The sequence below is a fragment of the Oncorhynchus masou genome, chromosome 16, assembly GCF_036934945.1.
Source record: "Oncorhynchus masou masou isolate Uvic2021 chromosome 16, UVic_Omas_1.1, whole genome shotgun sequence".
NCBI classification, from domain to species: Eukaryota; Metazoa; Chordata; class Actinopteri; order Salmoniformes; family Salmonidae; genus Oncorhynchus; species Oncorhynchus masou.
Genome location: NC_088227.1, coordinates 27686569 through 27706084, shown reverse-complemented (window position 1 = coordinate 27706084; position 19516 = coordinate 27686569). Strand labels below are relative to the sequence as shown.

General features: G+C 44.5%; 1 protein-coding gene across 2 annotated transcripts in view; it reads left to right on the top strand.

The window, feature by feature from the left end:
• fndc1 (fibronectin type III domain containing 1) overlaps window positions 1-19516 on the top strand; it is a 79997-nt gene that overhangs the window by 45659 nt on the left and 14822 nt on the right. For both annotated transcript variants that reach the window (XM_064991380.1, XM_064991379.1), the window contains 2 exons: window positions 2357-2503; window positions 18895-19131. In XM_064991380.1, coding sequence (XP_064847452.1) covers window positions 2357-2503; window positions 18895-19131 — 384 coding nt within the window. The remainder of the gene's footprint in view (window positions 1-2356; window positions 2504-18894; window positions 19132-19516) is intronic.

The window sequence follows — 19516 nt, the reverse complement described above, 5'->3', positions numbered from 1 at the left end:
CAACTCAACTCAACTATACAGTGCCTGTGGACTGCATTTCTAACCCAGAGAGAATGAATGCCCTGGCATGCTCTACTGCACTGTTCTTCTCTGATATTGCTGCGTGTGATGACTGTTATATCATGTCATGTTATGTCATGTTATGGTATGTTATGGTAATGCATGGTCACTGGTTTTAGTGAATGGGGCAACTGTGATGATGTTATGTTTGGTGAGCATTATGATGTTATAGTTTAAGCACAATAGGAAAGCAATTGCTTGTATGCACCTAGTCCTATTAGCTTGCTATAGAATAGTCGTGTGGGACAAATTGCATTGGCTCAAGGCTGTGTTTAAGGCACATGATGATGTCATGCAGAGGTCCATTGGCACTCCACAGGCCAGACCTACTGGTGCTGCTGGAAGTAACTCATTGATTTCACTGACCTCACTGACTTAATCCTTACACATTTGTTAGGCTTATACACTGATTCTGTCAAAACGTTGGATATTAGATTATTCAATTATTGAATCTGAGCTCCGAGAGTGTGCGGGTCTCCTTTTATTTTTCAAAGAACCATGAACATACAGTAATCTACTGCAAAACGAGCATCATGTACAATATCTGGTACCCCAGGAATGGAAAAAATAATGACAGAAGTTGTCTTTTGAAAGGAAAACCGTCTGGGTCATTTCCAATGAGATCACACTGTAGTGAGGTGCGTACTGGCAGCAGAGAAGTCAGGCGCAGGAGAGCGAAAACTGATTTACAACGGTGTCATTTAATATCTATAAACCACCGTCAACAGAACAATACAATAAATGGGTCAAACAAAACCCGGTGAATACCAGCATACCATTGCATAAGCACTACAAGAAACCATTACCGACAAGGACATGGGGGGAACAGAGGGTTAAATACACAACATGGAATTGATGGAATTGGAACCAGGTGTGATGGAAGACAAGACAAAACCAATGGAAAATGAAAAGTGGATCAGCGATGGCTAGAAGGTCGATGACTTCGACCACCGAACGCCCGAACAAGGAGAGGGACCAACTTTGGCGGAAGTTGTGACACACACTCATTTCCAATGAGATCACACTCATTTCCAATGAGATCACACTAATTTCCAAAGAGATCACACTCATTTCCAGTGAGATCACACTCATTTCCAATGAGATCACACTCATTTCCAGTGAGATCACACTCATTTCCAATGAGATCACACTCATTTCCAGTGAGATCACACTCATTTCCAGTGAGATCACACTCATTTCCAAAGAGATCACATTCATTTCCAGTGAGATCACACTCATTTCCAATGAGATCACACTCATTTCCAGTGAGATCACACTCATTTCCAGTGAAATCACACTCATTTCCAGTGAGATCACACTCATTTCCAGTGAGATCACACTCATTTCCAAAGAGATCACACTCATTTCCAGTGAGATCGCATTAATTTCCAGTGAGATCACACAAATTTCCAAAGAGATCACACTCATTTCCAGTGAGATCACACTCATTTCCAATGAGATCACACTCATTTCCAGGGAGATCACACTCATTTCCAATGAGATCACACTCATTTCCAGTGAGATCACACTCATTTCCAATGAGATCACACTCATTTCCAGTGAGATCACACTCATTTCCAGTGAGATCACACTCATTTCCAAAGAGATCACATTCATTTCCAGTGAGATCACACTCATTTCCAATGAGATCACACTCATTTCCAGTGAGATCACACTCATTTCCAGTGAGATCACACTCATTTCCAAAGAGATCACACTCATTTCCAGTGAGATCACACTCATTTCCAATGAGATCACACTCATTTCCAGGGAGATCACACTCATTTCCAATGAGATCACACTCATTTCCAGTGAGATCACACTCATTTCCAGTGAGATCGCATTAATTTCCAGTGAGATCACACTCATTTCCAAAGAGATCACACTCATTTCCAGTGAGATCACACTCATTTCCAATGAGATCACACTCATTTCCAGGGAGATCACACTCATTTCCAATGAGATCACACTCATTTCCAGTGAGATCACACTCATTTCCAATGAGATCACACTCATTTCCAGTGAGATCACACTCATTTCCAGTGAGATCACACTCATTTCCAAAGAGATCACATTCATTTCCAGTGAGATCACACTCATTTCCAATGAGATCACACTCATTTCCAGTGAGATCACACTCTTTTGCAGCACTATTACATGATTATTACATGGCAATTACACAGGTTTAGTCCTATGTAGCAAAATATTACACCCATTTAGATTGGATTCAATGGTATATGTTTCTAGTCTGCGATGTTCATGCCTTAACTTGCTGTTTGTTTGCCTTGTTTTCTAGATGAGATGTTGTGGCAAACCACCCTGCCCCCCACCCTGCCCCCTACCACCACCACCCCAGACCCCCCCACCCCTGAACCAGAGAGCAGGCCGTTCAACAACAGCCCTTCCAATGAGTTCGACCTCACCGGGAAGAAACGTTTCACAGGTAGGCTACGATACTATGGAGAAAAGTCACGTAAAACTGCTGGTCATGTGTATTTATTTGAATGATAGGTATGATGTGCAATGAATAGATTGTTTTTTAAGGTTAAAATGTGAAATTCTTAAAAAAATATATATATTTTTAAGGTTAGGGAAAAGTGCAGTGAATAGTGTCACTTTCTGGAATGTCAATATAAATGAATGTATTTATGGTTGTTTGTCTTTTTGTCTTTTAGTCATTCTATGTGTTATTATTTTTACCATCGAGGACCACTTTGGAAACAAGCGTTTTAATTATTACTTTTAAGTTATATCATCTGGGTCCACATTGTACATTTTGTTGTATATGTCTGTTACCCCAAAAAGGAGCCACTTACAGTAGCGAGTGCATACATTTTTGTACTGGACCCCGTAGGAATTGAACCTTAAACACAATGATCACACAGAACCTGAAGAAACGTTTTTTAGAAATGTTTGCAAATGTATTAAAAATTAAAAACAGAAATGCCTTATTCACATAAGTATTCAGACCCTTTGCTATGAGACTCGAAATTGAGCTCAGGTGCATCCTGTTTCCATTGATCATCCTTGAGATGTATCTACAATTTCATTGGAGTCCACCTGTGGTAAATTCAATTGATTGGAAAATATTTGGAAAGGCAAACACCAGTCTATATAAAGGTCCCACAGTTGACAGTGTATGTCAAAGCAAAAACCAAGCAATGAGATTGAAGGAATTGTCCATAGAGCTCAGAGACAGGATTGTGTTGAGGCACAGATCTGGGGAAGGGTACCAAAAATTGTCTGCAGCATTGAAGGTCTCCAAGAACACAGTGGCCTCCATGATTCTTAAATGGAATAAGTTTGGAACCACCGAGACTCTTCCTAGAGCTGGCCGCCTGGCCAAACTGAGCAATCAGGGGAGAAAGGCCTTTGTCAGGGAGGTGACCACGAACCCGATGGTTACTCTGACAGAGCTCCAGACTTCCTCTGTGGAGAAGGACAACCATAACTGCCGCACTCCACCAATCAGGCCTTTATGGTAGAGGGGCCAGACGGAAGCCATTCCTCAGTAAAAGGCACATGACAGCCTGCTTGGAGTTTGCCAAATGTTTGCCAAAAGGCACCTAAATGAAACCAAGATTGAACTCTTTGGCCTGAATGCCTAGTGTCAAGTCTGGAGGAAACCTGGCACCATCCGTACGGTGAAGTATGGCGGTGGCACCATCATGCTGTGGGGATGTTTTTCAGCAGCAGGGACTAGGTGACTAGTCAGGATCGGATCGGGGGAGAGATGGATGAACAGCGCAAAGTACAGAGAGATCCTTGATGAAAACATGCTGGGTTGACTGGGGTGAAGGTTCACCTTCCAACAGGACAATGACCTTAAGCACACAGGTGACGCAGGAGTGGCTTTAGGACAAGTCTCTGAATGTCCTTGAGTGGCCCAGCCAGAGCCCGGACTTGAACCTGATCGAATATCTCTGGAGAGACCTGAAAATAGCTGTGCAGCGACGTTTCCCATCCAACCTGACAGAACTTGAGCGGATCTGCAGAGAAGAATGGGAGAAACTCCCCAAATACAGGTGTGCCAAGCTAGTCTCATACCCAAGAAGACTCGAGGCTGTAATCGCTGCCAAAGGTGCTTCAACAAAGTACTGAGTAAAGGATCTGAACACTTATGTAAATGTGATATTTTTTTGTTTCTTATACATGTGCAAACATGACAATTGATGAAGGGGGGAAAAGATTTAATCTCCTACAGAGACGGAGGGCCAATCAAGGTCCTGGACAGCTGCTCGCATTGTTTGCCAGGTACATCAGCAATTTTGCTTAAGGCCCTCAAAACGCTAAGGCCGGCTCTGACTGCACGTGTGTGTACGGAGACCCGTGAGCCACTGCAGCCCCTCATGATGATTTCAGTTTTTTTGTGACCCCACCCTCATAAAAGTTGCCCATCCCTGGTGTACATAATACATGGGACTGGGTCTGTGTATGAAGTGTCATTATGACAGATCAGTGATTTGGAGACAATGGAGTCAGTTGAGAAAGTTGTTTCCAGAACAAATGGTCACACTTTGTACTTCTCAATCCCAATGCTATTGGGTCTTGACAGGCCAGGGTCTTGACAGGCCATGGTCTTGACAGTCTAGGATCTTGACAGGCCAGGGTCTTGACAGGCCAGGGTCTTGACAGTCTAGAATCTTGGCAGGCCAGGGTCTTGACAGTCTAGGATCTTGACAGGCCAGGGTCTTGACAGACCAGGGTCTTGACAGGCCAGGGTCAGGGACTTGACAGGCCAGTGTCTTGACAGGCCAGGGTCTTGACAGTCTAGGATCTTGACAGGCCAGAGTCTTGACAATCCAGGGTCTTGACAGACCAGGGTCTTGACAGTCTAGGATCTTGACAGGCCAGGGTCTTGACAGGCCAGGGTCTTGACAGGCCAGGGTCTTGACAGGCCATGGTCTTGACAGTCTAGGATCTTGACAGGCCAGGATCTTGGCAGGCCAGGGTCTTGACAGTCTAGGATCTTGACAGGCCAGGGTCTTGACAATCCAGGGTCTTGACAGGCCAGGGTCTTGACAGTCTAGGATCTTGACAGGCCAGGGTCTTGACAGTCTAGGATCTTGACAGGCCAGGGTCAGGGACTTGACAGGCCAGTGTCTTGACAGGCCATGGTCTTGACAGTCTAGGATCTTGACAGGCCAGGGTCTTGACAGGCCAGGGTCTTGACAGTCTAGAATCTTGGCAGGCCAGGGTCTTGACAGTCTAGGATCTTGACAGGCAAGGGTCTTGACAATCCAGGGTCTTGACAGGCCAAGGTCTTGACAGTCTAGGATCTTGACAGGCCAGGGTCTTGACAGGCCAGGGTCAGGGACTTGACAGGCCAGTGTCTTGACAGGCCAGGGTCTTGACAGTCTAGGATCTTGACAGGCCAGAGTCTTGACAATCCAGGGTCTTGACAGGCCAGGGTCTTGACAGTCTAGGATCTTGACAGGCCAGGGTCTTGACAGGCCAGGGTCTTGACAGACCAGGGTCTTGACAGTCTAGGATCTTGGCAGGCCAGGGTCTTGACAGTCTAGGATCTTGACAGGCCAGGGTCTTGACAATCCAGGGTCTTGACAGGCCAGGGTCTTGACAGTCTAGGATCTTGACAGGCCAGGGTCTTGACAATCCAGGGTCTTGACAGTCTCGGATCTTGACAGGCCAGGGTCTTGACAGTCTAGGATCTTGACAGGCCAGGGTCTTGACAATCCAGGGTCTTGACAGGCCAGGGTCTTGACAGTCTAGGATCTTGACAGGCCAGGGTCTTGACAATCCAGGGTCTTGACAGGCCATGGTCTTGACAGTCTAGGATCTTGACAGGCCAGGGTCTTGAAAGACCAGTGTCTTGACAGGCCAGGGTCAGGGACTTGACAGGCCAGGGTCTTGACAGGCCAGGGTCCACATGACATCGGTCTGAGTGGACTTCCCTGACAGAACTTGGATCATGTGACATGGTGACCAAGGACTAGGAATGCACATGAGAACGGACGTCAAAACTCTATCTTTAACCAAAGATTTTTTTTAAATGTGAAGACAATGGACATTTTCTTTTCGGTGCAAAACAAAAAAGAAACAAAGGCCAGCAATACACAGTTCCTCTCCCTAAATTCCCTTTCCCCTCCATGTCTGCATGCATTCTGACTCCTCACTCTACACGCTTGCTGAGTTCACACACAAGCTCCCGTTAGGCCTACAGAAATAAATGCCTATAAAAACAGTGGGACGGTGGGCATATAAAAATGCCTCTAACTAATGGGATACACAAGCTACATTCCTTGCCACTGACAAAGGTTTTAGCACAAATTCAAAATGGACTGATTGATTGAAGTAGGGAAATATGTGTTTCAACAATGAGCTGCAGTTTTGGAATAATTGCATCTTGTCTATTTTTCGCTTAGACTACTTTGTGAACTACTAGTGCCATTTAGAATTGTTTAGCTTATGTCAGGGATGCGCCCACAGCCCCACAATAATTTTGGGGGGCAGATCAGGTGGAGTCTCAACCAATGTTCCTCTAATTTTCTTTGGCACTGAGCAAATTTCAGGTCTGCTGAGCACAAACATGAACATTGTTAAAATTCTGTGCAACTTCCAGCGCGCGTTTACTGTGAAGCCTGAGGCTGTAACAGCTTCAGCTACATTTTTAACAGTGGCCAAGTAGGCAACTGTGGCTATTTGATCATAATGTAGGCTTACCGGAGCTTACCATCAAACACAATGGAGAAAATGCTTCACATATACTTTTAACATTCTCTCATTCATCCTACAGTAGCAGCCAAAATATCCTACCATTTCTAACTATTTTGAGGAACAGTGTCATTTAAAAAAATGATTGTGATTATTTTGAGGAACACTGTCATTTATCAAAATGATTGTCACATGGTTAATCATAAAATCTAAATTAAAATGATAAAAATCTAAAAGTAAATATTCAACGAATGCAAGAACACCAGCCTTTGACTCTATGGACACATTGATACACCGTGATACATTGGTGGTTTAAGAAATTAGGCCAATCAGGCCAATGCAACAGCAGGCCTATAACTTGAATCACAAACTAAGTAAAATACATACGCCTAAAGCCGACAAATAACAATAGTAGAAAATATCCAGATGAAAATTCAGGTTCCTTCAATCGCTCTACTCCGCCTGTCTGCCTCCCTTTCTGTCTTGGGTTATTGTGTCATTGTCCTGTTGAAAAACAAATGATAGTCGCACTAAGCGCAAACCAGTAATCACTGACAGTGTCACCAGCAAAGCACCTCCACACCCATAACACCTCCTCCATGCTTCACTGTGGGAACCACACAGGTGGAGATCATCCGTTCACCTAATCTGCGTCTCACAAAGACATGGCTGTTGTAACCAAAAATCTCAAATTTGGACTCTTCAGACCAAAGGACAGATTTTCACTGGTCTAATGTCCATTGCTCATATTTCTTGGCCCTAGCAAGTCTCTTCTTCATATTGGTGTCCTTTAGTAGTGGTTTCTTTGCAGCAATTCGACCATGAAGGCCTGATTCACACAGTCTCGTCTGAACAGTTGATGTTGAGATGTGTCTGTTACTTGAACTCTGTGAAGCATTTACTTGAGCTGCAATCTGAGGTGCAGTTAACTCTAATAAATGTATCAAATCAAATCAAATGTATTTATATAGCCGTTCTTAAATCAGCTGATATCTCAAAGTGCTGTACAGAAACCCAGCCTAAAAGCCCAAACAGCAAGCAATGCAGGTGTAGAAGCACTGTATCCTCTACAGCAGAGGTAACTCTGTGTCTTCCTTTCCTGTGGTGGTCCTCATGAGAGCCAGTTTCATCATAGTGCTTGATCGTTTTTGTGACTGCACTTGAAGAAACTTTCGTTCTTGAAATGTTCCGTATTGACTGACCTTCATGTCTTAAAGTAATGATGGACTGTTGTTTCTCTTTGCTTATTTGAGCTGTTCTTGCCATAATATGGACTTGGTCTTTTACCAAATAGGACTATCTTCTGTGCAACCGCCCTACCTTGTTACAACACAACTGATTTACTCAAACGCATTAAAAAGGAAAGAAATTCCACAAATTAACTTTTAACATAGCACACCTGTTAATTGAAATGCATTCCAGGTGACTACCTCATGAAGCTGGTTGAGAGAATGCCAAGAGTGTGCAAAGCTGTCATCAAGGCAAAGGATGGCTACTTTGAAGAATCTCAAATATAACATATATTTTGATTTGTTTAACACTTTTTTGGTTACTACATGATTCCATATGTGTTATTTCATAGTTTTGATGTCTCCTCTATTATTCTACAACGTGGAAAATTCAACAACAACAAAAATGAAGAAAAAGCCTTGAATGAGTAGGTGTATCCAAACTTTTGACTGGTACTGTATGTAATGGGGAATTAATAACAAATAAACAATTAAAGGGCAAACAATCGGCACAATGAAACAATGAATGTGCAAGAATTGGCAGGAGACAGCGGAGCACATTCTGGAGAGCTGAGTGCATGCATTCTGGAGAGAGAATCCCTCTTCTCCACCCACCCTTCCCCTTCTTCTTGTCTCAACATTTTAAATTATACTCAAGACACATTATCTTGTCACAAACTGGCTCGTAGCCCGTAACAAAAAGGGAGACAACGCAGAGATCAAGGAATAACAAAAATATATGTATTAACTAAAGTAAACTATATACAATTAACAATGGTGTGTGTAGTCAGTAATCAGTAGTGTAAGTGAGTGGTTGCGTGTATCGATGGTGATAATGAGAGGTGTCAAAACAAATAATCCACAAAATGCCACAACCAAAAATAACAGTGTGTCTGCGTGGAGAGAGTCTCCTCAATGAATGGAGGGAATGGAGTATTTATCCCCAGACACACCCGAGCCCAGGTGTGTCCCAATTTGCTTACGACCCTCCCGGCTCCACCCACCGACATCCTATTAAAGAAAACAAGAGCAAAGAGAAAGAATTCCCCTACCATAAAACCGGGAATCACCAAGGACCCCGGGAACACCACACCAACCAAACATAAACATAATACTGCCCTTGTTAACACTACCCCACCGCGATGCACAAATTGCTGGCTCCCCAAATAGGTGCAAGCTTAGGTCTGCAAATTATGCCCATAGAAACGCATTGGGCTTATTCAGGACAGTGGGAGTGAGTCCTCTCGCTTCGCTCTCTTCTCTGCTGAAACTAGCGCGCCAAACAGCGCCCCTCTGTCTTACTATATGTAGCCCATGTATCTGATTTTGTCTGGTCAGAAAAAGTATGACATGCCATACTCCTTTTGTCCAGACAGCATCAGACGCATGGTCCACACATAAGGAGACAGAGGGGCGCTGTTTCGCTCGCTTGGATGCTTTATCTGAGATTGATGCATCTTTCTGTCCGCACGCATCTCTGTCAAATATTGCATGAAATGAGTTATACAATTGCTAAATGTCTATGCCCCATGGCAAAGAGTAGCCTCGAACGAACCGAGGCTAGGCAAAGTATGTAGAATTGCACAAAATTAACTGTAAACAGTTAAACATAGACAGGTTCCACACTCAAAATATGAAAAAACATTCAATCAAATCATATTTTATTGGTCACATAAACACGGTTAGCAGATGTTAATGTGAGTGTAGCGAAATGCTTGTGATTCTAGTTCCGACCATGCAGTAATATCTAACAAGTAATCTAACAATTTCACAACAACTATCTTTTACACACAAGTGTAAATGAATGAATAAGAACATGTACATATAAATACTTAAGATTTCCCGGGATAACAGTGTAAGAAATAATACATTAAAAAAACAAGAAAACACTGCATAGTTTCCTAAGAACTCGAAGCGAGGCGGCCATCTCTGTCAGCGCCGGAACCCAAATACAAAGAGCATATTTTCATCATAATAATTAAGCCTAGGCCTACTCAGACAGAACAGGACTGGTTCTTTTCTAGGTTTCTTCCAAGGTCCCAGCCTTTCTAGGGAGTTTTTCCTAGCCACCGTGCTTCTACACCTGCATTGCTTGCTGTTTGGGGTTTTAGGCTGGGTTTCTGTACAGCCCTTTGTGACATCGGCTGATGTAAAAAAGGCTTTATAAATACATTTAATTGATTGAATGATACTCACCAAACAGAAGTTGTGGTCTTAGTTCATCACCATGCAGTGTTCAATGTAAAATTAATAACGTGCCAAAATAAGCCTGTTTCAAATGATCACTCCTTGAGAATAACTGTGATGTGAGATGCGCATCACTTGGCACTGAAATAAGAGCATTTTGTCTGCTAAATTAACAGAACAAGGATATGCCATTGCACAACCTTACAACGGCTTCTACAAGCAGACACCACTGCTGAGGTTACTCCCTTTTTGAAGATTGTGTCCCACGATTTCAATAAATGGATCTGAAATGGCATATGAATATAAACTCATCAAAAAAAGAAACATCCTTTTTCAGGAGCCTGTCTTTCAAAGATAATTTGTAAAAATCTAAATAACTTCACACATCTTCATTTGTAAAGGGTTTAAACACTGTTTCCCATGCTTGTTCAATGAACCATAAATAGTTAATGAAAATGGACACTAAAGAGGACACTAAAGAGGCCTTTCTACTGACTCTGAAAAACACCAAAAGAAAGATGCCCAGGGTCCCTGCGTGAACGTGCCTTAGGCATGCTGCAAGGAGGCATGAGGACTTCAGATGTGCCTAGGAAATAAATTGCAATGTCCGTACTGTGAGAAGCCTAAGACAGCGCTACAGGGAGACAGGACGGACAGCTGATCGCCCTCAAAGTGGCAGACCACGTGTAACAACAACTGCACAGGATCGGTACATCCGAACATCACAGGTACAGGATGTCAACAACAATTGCCCGAGTTACACCAGGAACGCACAATCCCTCCATCAGCGCTCAGACTGTCCGCAATAGGCTGAGAGAGGCTGGACTGAGGGCATGCAGGCCTGTTGTAAGATAGGTCCTCACCAGACATCACCGGCAACAACGTTGCCTATGGGCACAAACCCACCGTCGCTGGACCAGACAGGACTGACAAAAAGTGCTCTTCACTGACGAGTCAAGGTTTTATCTCACCAGGGGTGATGGTCGGAATCGCGTTTATTGACGAAGGAATGAGCGTTACACCGAGGCCTGTACTCTGGAGCGGGATCGATTTGGAGGTGGAGGGTCCGTCATGGTCTGGGGCGGTGTGTCACAGCATCATTGGACTGAGTTTGTTGTCATTGAAGGCAATCTCAACGATGTGTGTTACAGGGAAGAGATCCTTCTCCCTCATGTGGTACCCTTCCTGCAGGCTCATCCCAACATGACCCTCCAGCATGACAATGCCACCAGCCATACTGCTCGTTCTGTGTGTGATTTCCTGCAAGACAGGAATGTCAGTGTTCTGTCATGGCCAGCGAAGAGCCCGGATCTCAATCCCATTGAGCATGTCTGGGACCTGTTGGATTGGAGGGTGAGAGCTAGGGCCATTCCCCCCAGATATGTCTGGGACCTGTTGGATCGGAGGGTGAGGGCTAGGGCCATTCCCCCAGAAATGTCTGGGACCTGTTGGATCGGAGGGTGAGGGCTAGGGCTAGGACCATTCCCCCCAGAAATGTCTGGGAACTGTTGGATTGGAGGGTGAGAGCTAGGGCCATTCCCCCCAGAAATGTCTGGGAACTGTTGGATTGGAGGGTGAGAGCTAGGGCCATTCCCCCCAGAAATGTCTGGGACCTGTTGGATCGGAGGGTGAGGGCTAGGGCCATTCCCCCCAGAAATGTCTGGGACCTGTTGGATTGGAGGGTGAGGGCTAGGGCCATTCCCCCCAGAAATGTCTGGGACCTGTTGGATTGGAGGGTGAGGGCTAGGGCCATTCCCCCCAGAAATGTCTGGGACCTGTTGGATCGGAGGGTGAGAGCTAGGGCCCAAAAGTGGGGTAACAACTCACAGTTAGAACTTAGAACATGTTAGAGCATGTTTTTTTCCATTGCAGGCCTTGCCTTTCTGTTCTAAAAACATATATACATTGAACAAAAATATAAATACAACATAGAAAGTGTTGGTCCCATCTTTCATGAACTGAAAGATCCCAGAAATGTTCCATATTCACAAAAAGCATATTTCTCACAAATACATTTTGTGCACAAATTTGTTTACGTCCCTGTTAGTGAGCATTTCTCCTTTGTGAAGATAATCCATCCACCTGACAGGTGTGGCGTTTAAAGACCTTTAAAGACCTATCCCCAGCACCTTCTGCTGGGGATAATAAAAGGCCACTCTAAGATGTGCAGTTTTGTCACACAAAACAATACCACAGATGTCTCAAGTTTTGAGGGAGCATGACACTGGTATGCTGACTGCAGGGATGTCCACCAGAGCTGTTGCCAGATAATTGAGTGTTTATATCTCTACCATAAGCCACCTCCAAAGTTGGAGAATTTAGTAGTATGTTCAACTGGCCTCACATTGCAGACCATGGATCTCCACATCCGGCTTCTTCACCTGATGAAACTGAGTATTTCTGTCTGTAATAAAGCTCTTTTGCAGGGGAAAACTCAGTCTGATTGGCTGGCCTGGCTCTCAAATGGGTGGGCCTAAGCCATCCCAAGCCCACCCTTCGCTAATTAATGAATTAAAATTAACTGATTTCCTTATATGAACTGTAACTCAGTAAAATCGTAGAAATTATTGCACGTTGTGTTTATATTTTTGTTCAGTATATTTTCCATTCCGAGTACTCTATTACTCAAAAAAAGAAACATGCAAGTACTTGAACAGTCAACAAATGTCAAATCCCCTTCCCTACATTCTTAGAAGAAAGGGTTCCAAAAGGTTTCTTTGGCTGTCCCTCTATGGAAAGGGTCCTACATGGATCCCAAAATGGTTCTACCTGAAACCAAAAAGGGTTCTTCAAGGGTTATCCTATGGAGAAGAACCATTTTAGGTTGTAGATAGCACCTATTTTTTCTAAGAGTGTACCGAGGACACAGAAAGCTGTGATGTCAGCTGAGGCCAGTGAGTGTTCTGAAGCGTTCCGCTGTCTAATGTGCTTACTTTGATCTCCCCCTGTCTCCTCCATCCACTCCTCTGGCTGGAAAAACACGCCGAAACCCCCCCCACAAAACATGAATATAAACAACACCTCTAATCACCCCCATCACCCTCTCCCTCCTCTTGTCTCTAATAAAGGAGCCTCTTGGTGATCTTTGGGCTCATAATGATGATGCGTACATTCCTGCTGAGTCACCAGAGAGCGCCGCTCACTCATCTCCCATGTGACTAGATGTGGCATGGTTGGACAGTACCCTAACCAACGGGTCCCAGTAACAGCAGTGTTAGCTGGTATTGTTCACTATGAGGACCTCCGTTTGGAATGTGTCTGGGTCATTGGAATGCCTTGGAAGCAGGGTTACGAGTTAGACAGTACCACCAATTGGAAATTAATTGCTTCCAATTGTTTGGTTGGTGCATGATGCTTGCAACACCATAGCCATGTACACTGAATATGCTGTAGGCCTATGTGTTGACAGCTTTGGGAAAAAGTCTGCTAATTGACCATATTATTACAATGTTATTACAAGGTTGATGCTCCACCATCATTTGCCCCTGATCCAGGTCTTCTAATCCAGTTAAACAGTTTCTGTGGCGATCCTGTGAGCCAAGGCCGGCGGCCGCACAGCGAACACATCTGAAGCTCATTACATCCATGAAAGAAATCCTAGAGCAGAATGAAATAGAATACAAATAGCCGTGAAATAATGAAATAATATGAAACCCGCTGATATCAGCAGTGAGAGGAGAGGTCCCTGTTGGCCTGACACAGAGACATCCTCTCTCATATTTATTAGTTTAATATTTCAGATCCAACACCACAGCCAGCTTCCTGACACGTCCACCATTCTTCTATATAGAGTTCTCTCTCTCTCTCTCTCTCGCTCTCTCTCTCTCTCGCTCTCTCTCTCTCTCGCTCTCTGTCTGTCTGTCTGTCTGTCTGTCTGTCTGTCTGTCTGTCTGTCTGTCTGTCTGTCTGTCTGTCTGTCTGTCTGTCTGTCTGTCTCTGATGTGATAGCTGCTGCTCATATAGATCTGTTTATCAAAGGGTTGGTCAAGCCTTCCAAAGACAGCAGAAAAATGCAGGATAGGAAACTGTACAATTGACCCATCATGTCAACTGTACTGGCGCCAGCCAAAGGGCCTTGTGTTCCTCTGCATAGACAGACACGTGGTCAAGCAGTGTGTTATCTGAAGACTCATACAGAGCTTATTATGTATGTCAATGGAGTGTTACAAAAGGGAATACAATTATAAGCACTACATCACGTTTTAGGGAAGACTCAGATGCAGACAGTGTCGAAGTAACAAAAGTTTATTACTAGAACGGGGGCAGTCAAAACGACAGATCAAGGGCAGACAGAGGTTAGTAATCCAGAGTCCAAAAGGTACAGAACGGCCAATAATCCAGTGTTTTTTTTAAATAATTCCCTGGGTAGGCTAGTTGAGAACAAATTCCCATTTACAACTGAAACCTGGCCAAGATAAAGCCAAGCAGTGAGACACAGACAACAACACTGAGTTACACATGGAATAAACAAACATACAGTCAATAACACAATAGAGAAAAAAGTATATATACAGTGTGTGCAAATGAGGTAAGATAAGAGAGGTAAGGCAATAAATAGATCATAGTGGTGAAATAATTACAATTTAGCAGTTAAACACTGGAGTGATTGATGTGCAGAAGATGAATGTGCAAGTAGAGAAACTGGGGTGCAAAGGAGCAACAAAATAAATAACAGTGTGGGGATGAGGTAGTTGGATGGGCTATTTACAGATGGACTATGTACAGGTGCAGTGATCTGTGAGCTGCTCTGACAGCTGGAGCTTAAAGTTAGTGAGGGAGATATGAGTCTCCAGCTTCAGTGATTTTTGCAATTTGTTCCAGTCATTGGCAGCAGATAACTGGAAGGAAAGGCAGCCAAAGTAGGAATTGGCTTTGGGGGTGACCAGTGAAATATACCTTCTGGAACGTGTGCTACGGGTGGGTGCTGCAATGGTGACTAGTGAGCTGAGATAAGGCGGGCTTTACCTAGCAAAGACTTATAGATGACCTGGAGCCAGTGGGTTTGGTGATGAATATGAAGCGAGGGCCAGCCAACTAGAGCATACAGGTCGCAGTGGTGGGTAATATATGGGGCTTTGGTGACAAAACGGATGGCACAGTGATAGACTGCATCCAATTTTTTAAGTAGAGTGTTGGAGGCTATTTTGTAAATGACATCGCCGAAGTCAAGGATCGGCAGGATGGTCCGTTTTACGAGGGTATGTTTGGCAGCATGAGTGAAGGAGGCTTTGTTGGCCCTTCTTTGCTTTAGTGTCCAAAGAAGGGCCAGAAGAAGAACAGAATTGTGTTGTCTGCGTAGAGATGGATCAGAGAATCACCAGCAGCAAGAGCAACATCATTGATGTATACAGAGAAGAGTCGGCCCAAGAATTGAACCCTGTGGCACCCCCATAGAGACTGCCAGAGGTACGGACAACAGGCCCTCCAATTTGACACACTGAACTCTATCTGAGAAATAGTCGGTGAACCAGGTGAGGCAGTCATTTGAGAAACCAAGGCTGTTGAGTCTGCTGATAAGAATGTGGTAATTGACAGAGTCGAAAGCCTTGGCCAGGTCGATGAATACAGCTGCACTGTATTGTCTCTTATCGATGGCGGTTATGATATCTTTTAGGACCTTGAGCATGGCTGAGGTGCACCCATGACCAACGGGATTCGAAATGGTCGGTGACCTGTTTGCTAACTTGGCTTTTGAAGACCTTAGAAAGGCAGGCTAGGAAAGATACAAAGCTGTGAACGATCTGAGAGACAAGGCAAGAAGGGCATTCTATGCCATCAAAAGGAACATAAATTTCAACATACCAATTAGGATCTGGCTAAAAATGCTTGAATCAGTCATAGAGCCCATTGCCCTTTATGGTTGTGAGGTCTGGGGTCCGCTCACCAACCAAGACTTCACAAAATGGGACAAACACCAAATTGAGACTCTGCACGCAGAATTCTGCAAAAATATCCTCCGTGTACAACGTAGAACACCAAATAATGCATGCAGAGCAGAATTAGGCCGATACCCACTACTTATCAAAATCCAGAAAAGAGCTGTTAAATTCTATAACCACCTAAAAGGAAGCGATTCCCAAACCTTCCACAACAAAGCCATCACCTACAGAGAGACGAACCTGGAGAAGAGTCCCCTAAGCAAGCTGGTCCTGGGGCTCTGTTCACAAACACACCCTACAGAGCCCCAGGACAGCAGCACAATTAGACCCAACATAATCATGAGAAAACATAAAGATAATTACTTGACACATTGGAAAGAATTAACAAAAAAACAGAGCAAACTAGAATGCTATTTGGCCCTACACAGAGAGTACACAGCGGCAGAATACCTGACCACTGTGACTGACCCAAAATTAAGGAAAGCTTTGACTATGTACAGACTCAGCGAGCATAGCCTTGCTATTGAGAAAGGCTGCCGTAGGCAGACATGGCTCTCAAGAGAAGACAGGCTATGTGCTCACTGCCCACATAATGAGGTGGAAACTGAGCTGCACTTCCTAACCTCCTGCCCAATGTATGACCATATTAGAGAGACATATTTCCCTCAGATTACACAGATCCACAAAGAATTCGAAAGCAAATCCAATTTTGAAAAACTCCCATATCTACTGGGTGAAATTCCACAGTGTGCCATCAGAGCAGCAAGATTTGTGACCTGTTGCCACGAGAAAATGGCAACCAGTGAAGAACACGCACCATTGTAAATACAACCCATATTTATGTTTATTTATTTTATCTTGTGTCCTTTACCATTTGTACATTGTTAAAACACTGTATATATATATATATATGTATATATATATAATATGACATTTGTAATGTCTTTATTGTTTTGAAACTTCTGTATGTGTGATGTCTACTGTTCATTTTTATTGTTTATTTCACTTTATATATTATCTACCTTACTTGCTTTGGCAATGTTAACACATGTTTCCCATGCCAATAAATTGAATTGAATTGAATTATAGGTCTGTAGCAGTTTGGGTCTAGAGTGTCTCCCCATTTGAAGAGGAGGATGACTGCGGCAGCTTTTCAATCTTTGGGGATCTCAGACGATACGAAAGAGAGGTTGAACAGGCTAGTAATAGGGGTTGCAACAGTTTCGGCTAATAATTTTTAGAAAGAGAGGGTCCAGATTGTCTAGCCCTGCTGATTTGTAGGGGTCCAGATTTTGCAGCTTTTTCAGAACATCAACTATCTGAATTTGGGTGAAGGACAAGTGGGGGAGGCTTGTGCAAGTTGCTGTGGGAGGTGCAGGGCTGTTGACCAGGGTAGGGGTGGCCAGGCTTATTGAAATTCTCAATTATTGTGAATTTATCGGTGGTGACAGTGTTTCTTAGCCTCAGTGCAGTGGGCAGCTGGGAGGAGGTGCTCTTATTCTCCATGGACTTTACAGTGTCCCAGAAGGAGGTGCTCTTATTCTCCATGGACTTTACAGTGTCCCAGAAGGAGGTGCTCTTATTCTCCATAAAAATGGTCCAGGCCAATTGGCAAAATAGGTATTGTAGCCCAAGGAGTGGCTGATGGACCTCTTCAGCTAGCTGGGAAATGAGCCTAGCATAGGCTAGCTCCAGGCTAATTGGTGCTTGCTTTGGGACAGAGACTTTAGCCAGGAGAAGCCAATCGGATAGCAGCTAGCAAGCTGTGATGATCCAAGTAAAGAGTTTCAGAGCTTGCAGTAGGAATCCGGTGATACGGAGAAAAAATATATAATAAGATACATATAAATATATATACACTGGATACGACAAGACAATGACAAAAGATGCCTGTCTGCTATGCCATCTTGAGAAAAAAAAAGTGTGCTGTGACAAGGTACAGAACGACAGGCAGGCTCAGGGTCAGGGCAGGCAGAATGGTCAAACCTGGGAAAGCTAGAAAACATGAACTAGAATCCGGCAGGAGCAAGGAGGGTAGACATGTTCAGGTCAAAAAATAAGATACCATGTGGAAACAGACACTTGTATACATATAGAAGAGAACATACAAGGACAGACACATCAGTGTATGTGAAGACTGTATAGACCAGAGCCATATATGTCCAGATGTGTGTCTGTAAGGACAGTATTAGATGAAGTTGAAATGAGTACAACTCTATAGACTTCTAAAAAGTGTCTGAAAAAAGGAGCCGAGAAGCCGGTGAGGACAGTGACACGTGTGGACCTATTGGCTTGTGCCTCTGGCTGTGTCTGTGCCAAGTCATGTGGTGAGGAGTCCAGCCAAATGTCCATTCCCATCGGCAGCCCAATCAGGCTGGGAATTCTGGGAGTTCTGCAAGTGTTCACAGCTGTGTATGGATCCATCTGGCACTAGCTCCCACTGACACAGAGAACGAGGGAAATACAGACAGACACAGACAGAGAATCACCCAAAGAGGAGGAAAGAAGGGACTGGAGGTCTCACACGACCCGTTATACTACTCAAAAACACCCAGTCTTACTTCTCCTGAACTCCTGACTAACAGAGAGACTCTCATGAACTGGCTTCTAAACACAATAGATTGTTGCCAAATATTGTCATATGAGACTTTATTGTCCACCAGCAGATGTTACAACATTGCCTTCTTGTATCAACAAAATTGTTTTAGTGTTCAGTAAGATGTAGTCCAACGAAAACCGGTGCTCTCCCAAAGGGTTTCTTGATTGGAGCGTAAAACCAGCAACAATGTAACATAATTGATCAACCATCTTCCTGCTTTCCCATCCCCACTCCACTCCCATCCCTCCACTGCCATCCCTCCCTACAGCTCCGTACGTGAACTTCATCCAGAAGGATCCGGGTGCTCCGTGCTCGCTGACAGAGGCTCTGGAATACCTCCAGGTGGACGTCTTGGAGAACCTGTTCAAGAAAGACAGCCTGGCCTCCAATCAGAAACAGCCGCCCAAGAACAAGCCCCACAACATCACCGTGGTCGCCATGGAAGGCTGTCACTCGTTCGTCATCCTGGACTGGGCCATCCCCCTGAAGGACGACATGGTGTCAGGTGAGTGGACTGGACTGGGCCATCCCCCTGAAGGACGACATGGTGTCAGGGGAGTGGACTGGACTGGGGCATCCCCCTGAAGGACGACATGGTGTCAGGTGAGTGGACTGGACTGGGCCATCCCCCTGAAGGACGACATGGTGTCAGGGGAGTGGACTGGACTGGGCCATCCCCCTGAAGGACGACATGGTGTCAGGGGAGTGGACTGGACTGGGCCATCCCCCTGAAGGACGACATGGTGTCAGGTGAGTGGACTGGACTGGGCCATCCCACTAAAGGACGACATGGTGTCAGGTGAGTGGACTGGACTGGGCCATCCCCCTGAAGGACGACATGGTGTCAGGGGAGTGGACTGGACTAGGCCATCCCACTAAAGGACGACATG